Source organism: Bremia lactucae, linkage group LG3 (assembly GCF_004359215.1).
Source record: "Bremia lactucae strain SF5 linkage group LG3, whole genome shotgun sequence".
Taxonomy (NCBI): domain Eukaryota; phylum Oomycota; class Peronosporomycetes; order Peronosporales; family Peronosporaceae; genus Bremia; species Bremia lactucae.
The window spans coordinates 6,355,925-6,369,240 of NC_090612.1; the positions used below are offsets into that span (position 1 = coordinate 6,355,925).

The window sequence follows — 13,316 nt, forward strand, 5'->3', positions numbered from 1 at the left end:
TGTTTGGTTCCGAAGATGAGGATGATTCCTTATCGCCAGCACCGTCTCCCGTGCCGTCACCCGCACTTACTTTTGTGCGTGGTGATGAAGATTGCGTAAGCCATCGTGATAAATGTTCTCGTGATACCCCTGCTTTAGTGAGTACCACTCAAGGGGGTGCAGACGATAGAATGTCTCGTCTTGCCTCTGTGAAGAAGCCGTGGCTCTTGCCCGGACGGCTAGTCAGTAGCTTGTCTGGAGAGACTACTCCTCACAATAAATATCCCTTATTTAATGCGGCAAAGCTGTTTTGTAGACAGATTCAGCAAGATGGTACATCTTACTGCAGTACCAGAGTCAATCATGGCTTCGGGCTGTGCCCGTGTCTTTATCGACACGGTATTCAGACTCCATGGTTAACCCCGTGAACTGGTCTCCGAAAGAGATTTACGATTCACGGTGGAGTTTTGGCAATACGTGTTCCGATCTCTTGAACACGGCTGACTATGTCAAATTCTCATCATCCGGAGACAGATGGTCGGACGGAATCGCGTCCTCGAAGAGATAATTCTAGGTTACATCCAATCGTATCCGAATTGGGGCGAGTTTTTACCGATGGTCGAATTCGTCATCAACAATTCAGTGCATGCGTCTACAACGCATAGACCGTTCTTCGTGAATGGCTAACTCCATCCTCGCACACCCACCCAATTAGAAGGATCCTCTGTGTTCGGGGGGGGGGGGACTCGCACGAACAAAACAGCTCTGGATCATGCTCATCACGCGTCAAAATGTCTGACGACGCGAATGATGTTGATGTAGAAGCAATCGACATCGAAAGAGAGAAACCCAGCAATAGTGATGACTTAATTGTTCCCAAAAAAATAGTACCAGCGAGGAATCTCTCGCTGGAAAGAGAAGATCACATGGCATATTATAGTTATGGGTAAACGTGGTGAACATATAAAAACCAACACAAGCACAAAAAGAATTAGTCTTTTGTGGGTCAGCATCTAACAACAAAACATCAGTGCGCACAAAGCGCAATGAAAAAGACAAAACAAATGTGTTAGCAAAAGGGATTTCTGCTGACCGAGAATCAGTAGTCTGTATCGTACAGGAATCTATTGCTAACGCAGTGGTGCGGTAGAAATGGAACGCCGACAAATATGTAAGAGCAAATGTTCTTTCATCTTAAATTAATAATCTAGTACTACTGTCTACGGTAAACTTGCCTAAGCATCTAGTCACTAATGTGGATAGTAGTAAACTACTTCCCAAGTTCATTGGATCATTCCGTGTACTGCATCGCAGAGGCAATGCGTACACAATAGAATTGCCACGAAGGATGCGAACGCATCCTACGTTATATGTTGGTCGGATACGCCTGTACCATCAGTACGCAGTTTCTTCCGAGGACGGATCTGACCACAGCATTCAAGAATCCTCAAAAGATTCTTGTGATCATGAACCAGACTCTCATATTAAGTATAAAAAATTCTCACTATCATGTCAAGTATGGAAATTCTCATGCCGAATCCAAAGTTCCTCGAAATCGCGATGAGCTGACGACAACTCGTCAAGAAGAGCCTGTACACTTCCGTTCGTACTCCAACATTGAGTTCGCACTTTCCGAACGGTCTTCCAATCGTTCGATACAGTGAGTCTGCACCGTCTGTTCCAACGAGTGCCGCTTACCGCGCTCGTGATCAAGACCCTCAATATATAGGTAGCGGTCGAGTTTGTCGATCTTCGTCTCTAGATCCGACACATAGGTCGGATCTAATTTTCCCTCCTCCACCACAACCATTGGTGCATTCCCAAGGTGGTCAACGTTTTCTTGGAACATATCGTAAACCACCGTGATGTGAAGGGGCAGCAAACGAGTTATTTTGTTCGCTGGCGCGGTTATCCACCTTCGCATGACAGCTGGGAGCCTCGTTTCCAGCTGATTATTGACGTTGAGGGCCTCATCCGTCAAAATGACGAGACTCATCCGATGGATCAGAAGGTCCATCGGAAAACACGCGCCCCCTGTCGCATGTAAATAGATTGCAAAACGTCAATCGCATCGCGCATCTTACCCAAAGCTAAGAAAGGGAATAGACATCCCATTTCACTCGTTTCGTGTTGTCGACACTGCACGGACAGGGATAACCCCACGTGAGGCATGGAAGCCCTGCCTCACGAGACAGCCGATGCAATTGTTACCTTGCACCGGTTGGAGTTCGTTTTCTTAACTTAAGGCGAATCGCGTTAAGTCTTTGAAGCCACGCTTCGCGTCCATTGTCTTGACATGCGAATAAACGCGCTCCAGGCTTGCATCAGCGAGATTTTATCTCGCTTGTTGTTGCCACTATACCATCGATGCTTAAGAAAGGCATCGAGATAAAAATCTTCCTCAGCGCGAAAGTTCTTCGCGCTGGGATCAAGACCAGGAAAAGATTCCATTGTTCTGTGACCGTCTTCGGGAAATCCGAAATCGAAGTCCGTAGATACGGACTGCCAACATTCTGCCGGTAGTGGTAGAGGTTGTAGAGGTGCACGAGATGAAGGGCTAGGCTTCACCCGTTGACACACCTCGCAAGCACGAATGTACTTGTATACTGGCGGGGCCAGTAAAAGTCGCGACTTACTGTAAGATAACTTTTCTCACGTCTACGATGCCCACTTGTTGGTGCATCGTGACACACATACATGATGCGCAAGTGCAAACCATTGTGAGCTGGGACGACGACACGTGGAGTGTCGCCGGCAACGGCTGTGTAATACAATAAGCCATTGCATGTTGTGTATCGATTGGATGACGATCGATATAAAGCCAATAAATCTTTATAATATGTATTGGATGGATTCATCAGATGATCCATTAAACGCAGAAAATCTTTATCTATCTTCTGTGTAGGCTTTCTTTATGTCATCAATCAAAGTTGATGACGGAACACTCGTAATGAGCGTTGCAACAGTGGGATTATTTTCACTGTTGGAGTGAGCTGCCGACTCGAAGTCGGGTCGGCGTGATAACGCATCAGCAACATTAAGTCGTCCTGGTTTATATTCGACGGAGAAATCATACTCCGCAAAGAGGGATAGCCACAACGCCATTCGTTGCGAGCGGCGTGGGCTGTTTACGGCCGTGCGTAAACGGCACTGGGTAACTGCGTTCAACTGGTTGCAGCTGACGCAAATGGTAGCTGACGACGCGCTCGGCGCCGTCTATATCGTATTGCATCAACGCACGGCTGATTGCGAAATCGCTGGCGTCACAGACCACATGGAATCATCTGTATTGATCTGCAATCGCCAAGATGGGCGCTTGCATCAAGCTTTGCATATTAGCTTCAAAGGGATGCTGACAGTTAGCGTTCCATAACCATTTCTCGTCTTTTTTTCAAGAGACGAGAGAGATGAACCGTCATCTCGGCATAATAGCGTGAGTACTTGTGCAAGTACGCCGCTGAACCAAGGAACTTTCTAAGTTCCTTGTCATCGACTGGAACTGGCCAGTTAGTGATTGCTTTGATCTTTTCGAGATCAGGGCGCACGCCGTGTTTACCGTCGATGCACCCAAGAAGTGGTATTTCGCTTGCAGCGAATATACACTTCTTGAGATTTGCATACAACTTGTGCTTTCGCATAAGTGTAAGAACCTGACGAACGTGAGTTTTATGAACTTCCACGTCCGTCTTACCGTCCATGGCCCGGCTATGGACGAATACGTCGTCAAAATAACTCGGTGCGAATTCTCGCACCGGTCTCAACAGATTTGTTACACATCTGTTGAATGTTGCAGGGGCGTTACTAAGCCCCTGGGGCATCACTAGCCATTCCCAAAGCATCCCACTGGGAGTGCTTACTGCTGTTTACGGGATGTCCCGCTTACGCAGAAGGGTTTGATAGAACCCATCCATCAGATCCATAGACGAAAAAATCGTACTCTTAGACATACCATCTATGATTACGTCTTTTCTAGGTATCGGCGTTTGAGCCGGTACTGTTGCAGCATTCAGTTTGTTGAATGCGTGCACTATCCGCCACCCTCCTGTGGCTTTTCGCACACAGAAGGTCGGAGAGTTTGTGGGGAGGTTGACTCCCTTACATGGCCCGCTTTTAATCGGTCGATGAAGAATTTATCGATCGCAAGTACTTGTTCGCGAGGCAGTGGTCACTGCTTCATGACACAGTACTTCGAGCCCGGTTTGAGCTCGATCTCATGTCGGCATAAAACTACTACAGGGAACACATTCCTGAATTCAATCAAATCCTTGTATAAAGGATTTGTCTTAAGTGACTTCCACCGGCTCAAACGCCGAAACCTAGAAAAGACGTAATAATCATAGATGGTATGTCTAAAAGTACCATATTTTCGTCTATGGATCTGATGGATGGATTTTATCAGATCCCTATGCGTGAATGAGACATCCCGCACACAGCAGTGAGCACTCCCAGTGGATGCTCTGGGAATGGCTACTAATACCACAGGGGCTTAGTAACGCTCCTGCAACATTCAACATATGCGTAACGAACCATCAGACTGTTGAGACCGAGTGACAACATTCGCTTCATTTCTTCTTTCAGGTTGGAACCTAAACAGCTAACCGTTTGGTTGTGTGTTTTTTCCGTTCTTTGTCCGATGACAACAAGCGTGAGTCACAGACTCTTAGCACCTTCCTCGACGATGAGGGAATGGCGGACTTTGAAAGTCACACTCCATCAGAGGATGAGGAACAAGAGCGTCGCTCTTGCACGCCTTCTCCTCCGGATGAAGGCCCCGAATTCGTTCCCATAACGTGGTGCCGCTAATGTTGTAACTGCAGCGAGCAGGACACATGACTTTGAGTCCAACATCATTACGAATCCGCTCGATAAAGAGCAAGAGTGGGCGATCCTCATTGAGGAACAAGCTCGTCATCGAGCTGCCCAGATAGCGAAAGCTAAAGCTCATAGTGAATATAGATTCACTCCGCTTAGCGCGAAAGAGCGTCTCAAATAGATCGCGGGTCACAATTTGGCCATCTGGACCTCCAGTGACCCGGCGAGGGGCCGGAGGAGATCGCTGCTCGTGTCGCTCTTCAAGAGAGACACCTTACACCAAAGGTAATGACGCGAGGTCAGTATCTGAAGAGTTTACGTGATAAAGTTCGTGGGGCTTCGGTGACCTCAATGAGGAAATTTCCGATCGTTTTGTTCCCAAACTATTATTATATGTTAATAAATATAATACCTACTGTTAAACTATTTTTTATGAAAGATAATTTATTTTGATTGTTAATATTTACACCAGTTTTTTTGTTATCTTAAATATTTTAAAGTTTAATTGATAATTTTTAAAATACTTAACAGATGTTATTTTAATGGAAGAACCATTTGTTAAAATTAAATATTTTTTTTATAATTAAAGATTTTTTTTATTTTTGTTCATACAGATATTTATTTATTATTGGCTAGATAACATAAAATTCGGATACAGTTGGACTTAACCTCCAAGCATCTTTTCGAGGACGCGATTTACGCGTTCCGTTTACCATCTGTCTCTCGATGATCAGAAGTTGACATAGTCAGCCGTGTTCCGAGAGATCGGAACACGGATTGCCAAAACTCCGCTGTGAGCCGTGGATCTCTATCGGAGGCCAGTTCGCGAACAAGAAGTGAAAACGAAGTCTCATTTGAGAACTGGGTCCATCAGGTCCGCCGCCTCCGCTTTATTTTGAATATCAGAGAGTCTGTGGATGTGGCTGATGTTCGTTTGAAGCGGAAGCTTCGCTTCGATTTCGCCAAGATTGAAGGCCAGAGGCCAGTTACGATTGGCCTTTATGCCACAAAACGAAGAAAGGTGTAGCCGAAATTTCGGTGCTTCGGTTTACTGTGCAACCATGGATCGAAGCCGCACTGAGGCTATAGATCCATCTAATCCCACTTCTAGTGGTGGGAAGCGTCGTCTGACGTGAGTTGACCCTGAGCTTGGCGTTCAAAGACGTCAATGGCGAACGACAATCTTGCCGAAGAGGTACCTCAAACTCCCAAGAGTATTTGGAAGAGAGGTACCCCAGCCACTTCACCAGATACTGGCATTGGCCCTTACGACGACGTCGCTTTAAAGTTCCTCTTCGTGAAATTGAAGGTTCCCTCGCGCATAAAGCAGCGCGGGAGGGGGCCGAAATTTCGATGAGAGCATTCGATCTTTAAAGCACGAGGTGCAACTTCTTCGAAAGAGCCTTGCTCGGGTTATGAGCTCTTTTGAGGCGATTCAGAGCCGTCTTTTTATGCTAAAGCGTCAGCAACATCACTTAGAGGACAAGCTGGACATCTTAGTGAAGATGCAGCAATCTGCGGCACGACCGCCTGTCTCGGCTCAAGCGCTTTTAAGCTCACGTGAGAAGGGTCCCGATATGGCTTAAGCAAGCCGACGTAGAACACTTAGTGTGTACGCAGCTTGCTAGGAAGGTTTAGCATGCAAGCTAGGCCCTTCTTGGCCACGACCGTAAATGGTCCAATAAAGCGCGGGCGCAATTTGGTCTTGAAGATCGCGGAAACCAAGTAAGTAGGTAGATTTTTAGCGTTGAATAAAATTCGGTCGCCGACCACATAAGAATTAATGTAGCTTCTGCCTTTGGCATCTCCTTGTTCTTTTCGTTTGTCTTTGTAACAGAGCACTGCCAATGGCAAAATCTGATGCGTCACAGACGACACTGAAATGCCAATTTGGATTCGGCAGTGCCAGAATTGGGGCATGGATAAGACTACCCGCTTGAAAAGCATTATGGTCTGTGCTAGTCCAGCACCATTCTGTATCCTTTATAAGGAAAATAGACAATGGCCTAGCCATATCAGCGTAATTTTCTCTAAGTTTGTGTAAATAATCGGCGAGACCCAACCACTTACGCAAATCCTTTTGGTTTTTAGGAACCGACCAATCTACTATGGCTTTTACCCTGACGGGGTCCGCTCTAAGGCCTGGCTCTCCCATAAAGCACCCTAAGCCAGGAATTTCTTCTGCGCCAAAAATGCATTTAGATGTATTGGCATACAATTTATTTGTGCGCATACACTCGAGCACTGCACGACCACTTCCATGCATACTGCTTGTGGTTCTAACCGCTGTCAGCGGGATATCGCTAGCTTGCATGAGCAATTGGTAGTAACCATCGACTAAGTCGACTGCACTGTACATTGTACATTTCACCATATTGTTCTGAAGAACATCCTTTCTAGAAATGGGGGTTTGTGCTGGTATAGTGGCAGCATTAAGCTTATTATAAGCATGTACATTGCGCCATTTACCATTTGGCTTTTTGACACAAATGTCGGTGTCGAGTTGGGAGATTTGCTCTCTCGTACCATTTCAGCCTCGTGTTTAGCACGGAAGAAATCGTCAATGACGTCACACTGTCCCATAAGTAAAGGATACTGTCGTGTGACACAGTATTTGGTTTCCGTAATCGAGTCAATTTCATATCGGACACCTCTATTCGGAGGAAAAAAGATGGCGGATCGGTACATACCACATCTTGGAATTCCTTATTCAAAGGAATGAAATGGACCGTAGGATCTTTAAGAATCGATGACCCACTCCGCGCACTAAGTGCAGCTTTTGTGTCAACCAGGACAGCTTCGTCCAGAAGTGACGATAAGTTTAATCCAATCGTTGGTCGAGCGACTATCATCCACGCCAGCTTTTAAGGCTCGGCCGCACTCATCGATAGACATTTCGTCTAGCTCTAAAAGAGCATGTAACGAAGGGATTGCCGCAAGGCTAACATCTCCCTCGATGTTACTGGTTACACCATTTACAAGCATATGTAATTGCTCACTCGTATTACTTTGTGAGGGTATAAACGCTTCTCGTTTCCCCTGTCTTAGAGTAGAGACAATACGCCTCTTAGAGGCCGGGACATTCAAGTCCCCAAAATTTCCAGCCTACATTGGTACAACATCAGAGATGGAGTCTGATATGCGACATCCGACAAGGAGTTAGGTAACTCAACTTCCTTGTCCAGCGACCGTATACGTGTCGCTTCAAGTGCATTAGAAGGATTTGACCCGAAATGCCCTGGCGAACCTCCAATAGTGTCATTATTGACACTCAGTATGGTGCCACCACACTCGGTGGACTTAGATGTGCCACTCCACGTATTTTAGGAATATTGCACCCTTGATGCCCTGGCGAACCGCCAATAGTGTCACTATTGACACTCAGTATGGTGCCACTTCGGCCGACCACACTCAGTGATTCGCGCCAATAGCGCTTTTGCTGGCTAGCAAAGGTGGGTTCATGACTCTCCAAAACTTTGCGACGCCTAAGGTCTTAGAACTCCAATCGATCCATGGCTCATGGCGCTCAAGCTAGGCCATACCAAGGATGAGATCAGATTTTGAAATTGGATCAAGGACGAGACAGCGTTCCATACTGTCAAAGTCCAGAAATTTTATGTATAGGTCGAAGTTGGAGCTCTTTCGAGCTTTACGCGAATTTCGTAGGGGGCAGGCCGGACGTAAATGTTTCGTGCTTCCGCACATATAACATCTACGGATGGTCTTATGCTGTTCCACAGCTTCAAAAGCCTCTTCTCCTTCTCAACGGGGCTTAAATTTGTAGATTCCGCTCTATTAGACGGAGCCCATGTGCTCGAAGAGCTTGTTCGGTAGACAGGCGTGCTAACGCGAGCAGACTTAAAGTCGAACTCGGCGCGTAGTGCTATGGCAACTGCCTCTTCGAAAGTAGCAGGACGAAATCGGAATAATTCCGTCCGGGCAACGCCCTCATTGAGACCCCCCATAAAGATTGTTACTACAATTGCTTCTTGCACCGGGTCTTAATGCATAGATGCAATGAGTGTTCTCAACTCCTAAACAAAGCCCCCTAAGGTTGTTTTACCTTGTCGAGTCGCTAGGAGCCGTGCTCGCATGCGAAAAGCCTGATCAGGCGGCGCAAACATGCTAGTCATTTGCTGTTTTAGCGAATCCCATGAGGTAAAAGCGTCATTTATGACGTACTGCACGATAGTGCCCACTCCATAGCTTTACCTCCGAGTTTGGAATGGCCATAGCCACCTTTTGCCGTTCTGTTAAGTACAAGTCGGAGTCAATGGAATTCTCCATCTGCTCAATCCAAAAAGGGAGATTTTCTCCCTCTTTTCCCCAATTGTCTTTACATTGACAGCTAGAGGGCGAGCCTTCGACTCTGAATCAGTTACAGAGATGTACCGGGTTGGCATAGATGCCGCAAGGTGATCTTGTACCTGGCCGATCAGGGAGGATTCATATCGCATGAAGTCTTCAAGCCTTGCATACAGGACCTCTGGTCCCTGGGATATAATGAACTCTAATTGTTCAGGCCCAAAAAAAATTTGAGCTTGTCATCAGCTGTGCGGTGCGCCTATGAAAGTTCTGGAAACTATTCCATTTCGGTGAAGGCTTAGGCTTATAAAGACTCAGGCGTAGATTGACGATGAGTGCCACCAGATGTAGCGGAGCTACCTCGCTTCTAAAGTCAGCGGAAGACTTTCAGACTCAGGGAGTCACTTAATTTTATTGAACTAACGGGTTTAACAACTCAGGGAGTCTTGCAAGCTATTCAAGCTTATTGAATCCTAGTTCAAGGGATTCAGGGGTTCGTAGAACCAAGTGGCAACTAGTTCCCAAGAGTATATACCTTAGAAAGGCTTCTATCTCTTACAGATCGATGCGCAAGCCTTAAGAAGCGACTTAACGCTTTAAGATCATAAGGACTTTATTTAATTTCTTAATAAAAAACCTTACCCTAGCTTGTTTAAAAAAATAGATTTCGGCTCCAGATTTATATCTGGCAGCGACCACTTTTTGACCCATGATAAATGGGAATTAGGTAATTAACTATTTTATAATAGGATAAAAGGGTATATAACTCATTAGGTAAATGTACCACAACAACGGTCCAACCGATGTGTGCCCCATTACATCCGGTCTTTGAAAAATAATCGTATTTGTCGCTGTAAACAGCATTTGCTTCTATGACAATGGGAAGTGAGGGTTTGTATAAATGATATGCGTCATAAACGAATCTCTTGCTATCTTAGAGGAGCCTCGCGTTGCTTGCAGCGAAGCCAGATGTAAACTCGACAATCTTATTTTGCGAAGCGGAATTAGCATTGAATACATTCTGCCCATGTTGCAAGTCAGGCACAATCCCCCCTCTTGGTCACCGCTCTGAGCAATCTGGTTGACATATCAAGAGTATGCCAGCAGGACGCTGCAATTTGTAGTCTTTCTTGTGTGGGACCCCATGAGATATTTAAGTAGACAACAAATAGGCCGACCGACGTGATGCTGGTCGGCCCATTATAGCAATTTCATCACACAGCGCCGAACTTGTCAAGGACGAGATCAGTGTTCAGCTGTAACACCAACGGATTCGAGATTTAAAATGCTTAAAGAATAAGGACGAAATGCATTTGAATAAGGTAGAGAGGTCTGTGCCACAAAAATTTCTTGGGAAGGCCCAAAATACGATTTATGATCACGCAAACCTTATTTCGATGTATGACAAAAACAGCATCATCAAATCAGCGTCATCACCACAGCGCCTTATCTCTTAATTAACGTTCGCAAACCTAGATTATGAGTAACGTCTCGTCATCATCGTATCCGAAATCTTTCTTGTACTGCGAAAAAATTCGCTTGATTTCTGCAACGTACAGCGTATGCACGGCTCGTATTTCGCTCTCGGAAGGATTGGCCGTCAGCTTAGTGGGAATAGTTTTACCGTACACAACGCCAAAACGCTTTCCCTTGGGCGGCTGTTTGGGCATCCACATAAATTTTCCCCAAAAAAATATTAAAGGGATCTTGAGCGTCTTGCGGAAGAAATTTATCACACTTTGCGGAGGGTTCCACATGCTACCACGACACTTAATTAGTCTTCATTAAATACAATATATGCATTCAGTCCCATTGTTGACTCACTTGTAAAGCCATTTTTCTCCAAACACGAAGCTCGGAACCAGCTCCGCACCGTGGCGCATGGCCAATTTTATAAAACCAAGACGATTCTTCAGCACAAGCTCGTTTACCTTGGATTTAGGGTCCGTCTTAAAGATTTCTGGAACGCCCCCAGGGTAAACGACAATACTGGTACCATCATTCAGGACCTTGTCAGCTGTCGAGCGTGAAGCGTCGACGCCGCCAAGCCACAGACAAAATTCCCGGCCTAAAGGAACGTAAAACATAGTTGATGCACCGAGAGCTGTTGCAATACATAATGCCAATTCATAAAAAATATGAGATCAGTATACACACAGTCAGTAATACTAGCAGCAAGCAGTAACCTCGCGTCGAGATGCCCGGAAAGACTTTTTCCCAGTTGCCGCCATAGGTTGAGACGCGAGAAAGCACGAGGATGCCGTGCGGATGGTAGCCAAAGATGTACTTCTTATTGCAATCTAGCGCCTGCTCCCGAATCAATTTTATACCAAGATATTTAGTGCTGAGGCCCCATATGCGGGTGGAACGAATGGCTAGCCAAAGATTTCCCTTTGCCGTCTTCTGAGCACCATTGAGGAAGAATGGCAAGTACATTGCAATCAATGCCGCGGGTATGTAGCCATAACCGATGGTGTACATGTAATGGAAGAGAAAGAGGAAGGGAACACCATAGAAATTGTAGTGGGTGGTGAGGAAGCTGAAGAGATCAGTCACGATGACCTGAGCCCAAAGAGGCACCCGCGAATCTTCGGCGAAGTAGCCGGGCGTTTCGTACACGAAAGGACATTCCGTCTTCTGTGTCGCGCGCATTGCGCTATTGTCTTTTTCTTGCTCGACGATAGCTGGGTTAAATGCCATCACTTTTGTGAAGTAATCGCAGAGCGGGAAATTACGGCTATGTACGATTTGTGTACACATTTGAGTATTTTTCACGTCGATGAAATCTAATTTTGAAAAAAGGTATCGGTAAAGCAACACACATCGCCACCATGTCCGTAATTTCTTTGTTATTTCAACAATTTAATTATGCATTGAAGCCGACAAATACAGTGCTATCTTATAGTTCCTGTAACGGGGTGTATCGTTACATGAATTAACACTTAAAGGTTGTTAATTAATATCTTATCTAAAAGGTGGAGAATATTTGGAGAATATTACTTTACGAAGAAATCTTCGGAAAGCTTATCCATTGGTAGGTATAGGCCATTATACCTACTTGCTCCGCGGACCAGTCACCGCTGGACGCGCGCAAAGAAAGATACAGATAAGACTTTATTACATGTTTTGTATTAGCTTATAATTAAGTTAGTATTAAATAAATGGATACAGAAGAACTTAATTATACTAAAAACAGTTTACCTTTAACCCTCTTTAAAGCAAGTATTTTAACGAGAGTCTTTGTAGGCGGGCACGTCGTGATGCGGCCACGCTCTACTTAGACACACACCCTAGCACAGCGAGGAAGCGGTTTAACCAGCTTCTCTTGCGTGCAGTGAGGAAGTTGTGGTGGGCGCGTTAGCGACCTCACCCAACGCACTAAGTACTTTGGTTAAGTGTCGTCAAGGGAGCGGTAATCCGGCTCCTCGTGCGCACTTACCAAGTAGGAAGTAGTTTTCAGACTGATTTATATTTAACCGAATTAAATGTAAATACCTAATTTTACCAATCAAAATGTCATCTCTGTAGAAAACACTTAATATTTATTGCGAGCATATCTTTCTAGATAGCGTAACGGATGACGCTGGGCGTCATCCCTCCTAATGTGAATGCACCCATGTGCATCACATGCACAAGGGTTGGTCACAAATGTGAACCGCACCCATGTGCTGGGTCTAATTGCTTTAATTAAGTAATTGACCATCCCGTTAAGTACACCAAGTGTACTAAACGGGGACTGTGTAACATAAGGGCAACTTTAGCCCGTTACACCATCCCCTTAAAGAACGAATTTTCATTTTAAATTCGTCAAAGAGGAGCGAGCAGCTTTACGCGCCGCTAGTTCACTCAACCACTCTAGCGACCTATATTTCCATACACGGCGCCAAAGATGCCACCTAGAAGGGGCAATGTTGGTGGGTCGTCTGCGAAGACGCCCACTCAACCTCGCACTAAGCGCGCGCCGCGTTAACTCGCCGGCCGCGTCCAATGCCTTAGTCGAAACACCGACAGCTACTGCTGCTGTCGCGTTAACGGGGCTAAAGGATCCATCCCACTTTAACAGTGAAGATGCTGATCCGTCGCTCATTGTCGACTACAATGAGTCGACACCGTTGCCGTCACCTCATAGTAGTGATGCGGACAACGAGCTCATGAGGAAGGATGATGGCGCATTATTGCCCATCCAAACTTCTCTCATGGCTCACAACATGGAGACAGCA

The 13,316-nt window shown here is 45.7% G+C and overlaps 1 protein-coding gene across 1 annotated transcript; it reads right to left on the reverse strand.

Moving 5' to 3' along the window:
- Positions 1-10,568: 10,568 nt before the first annotated feature.
- CCR75_007987 (uncharacterized protein) lies at positions 10,569-11,802 on the reverse strand (the record flags this gene model as incomplete). The annotated part of the gene is made up of 3 exons (XM_067966042.1): positions 11,283-11,802; positions 10,921-11,200; positions 10,569-10,875 (listed from the first exon to the last, which is right to left on the reverse strand). Exons 1-3 carry the CDS (start codon positions 11,794-11,796, stop codon positions 10,569-10,571), a joined length of 1,101 nt encoding a protein of 366 aa, XP_067817329.1. The 5' UTR covers positions 11,797-11,802.
- Positions 11,803-13,316: the final 1,514 nt, after the last annotated feature.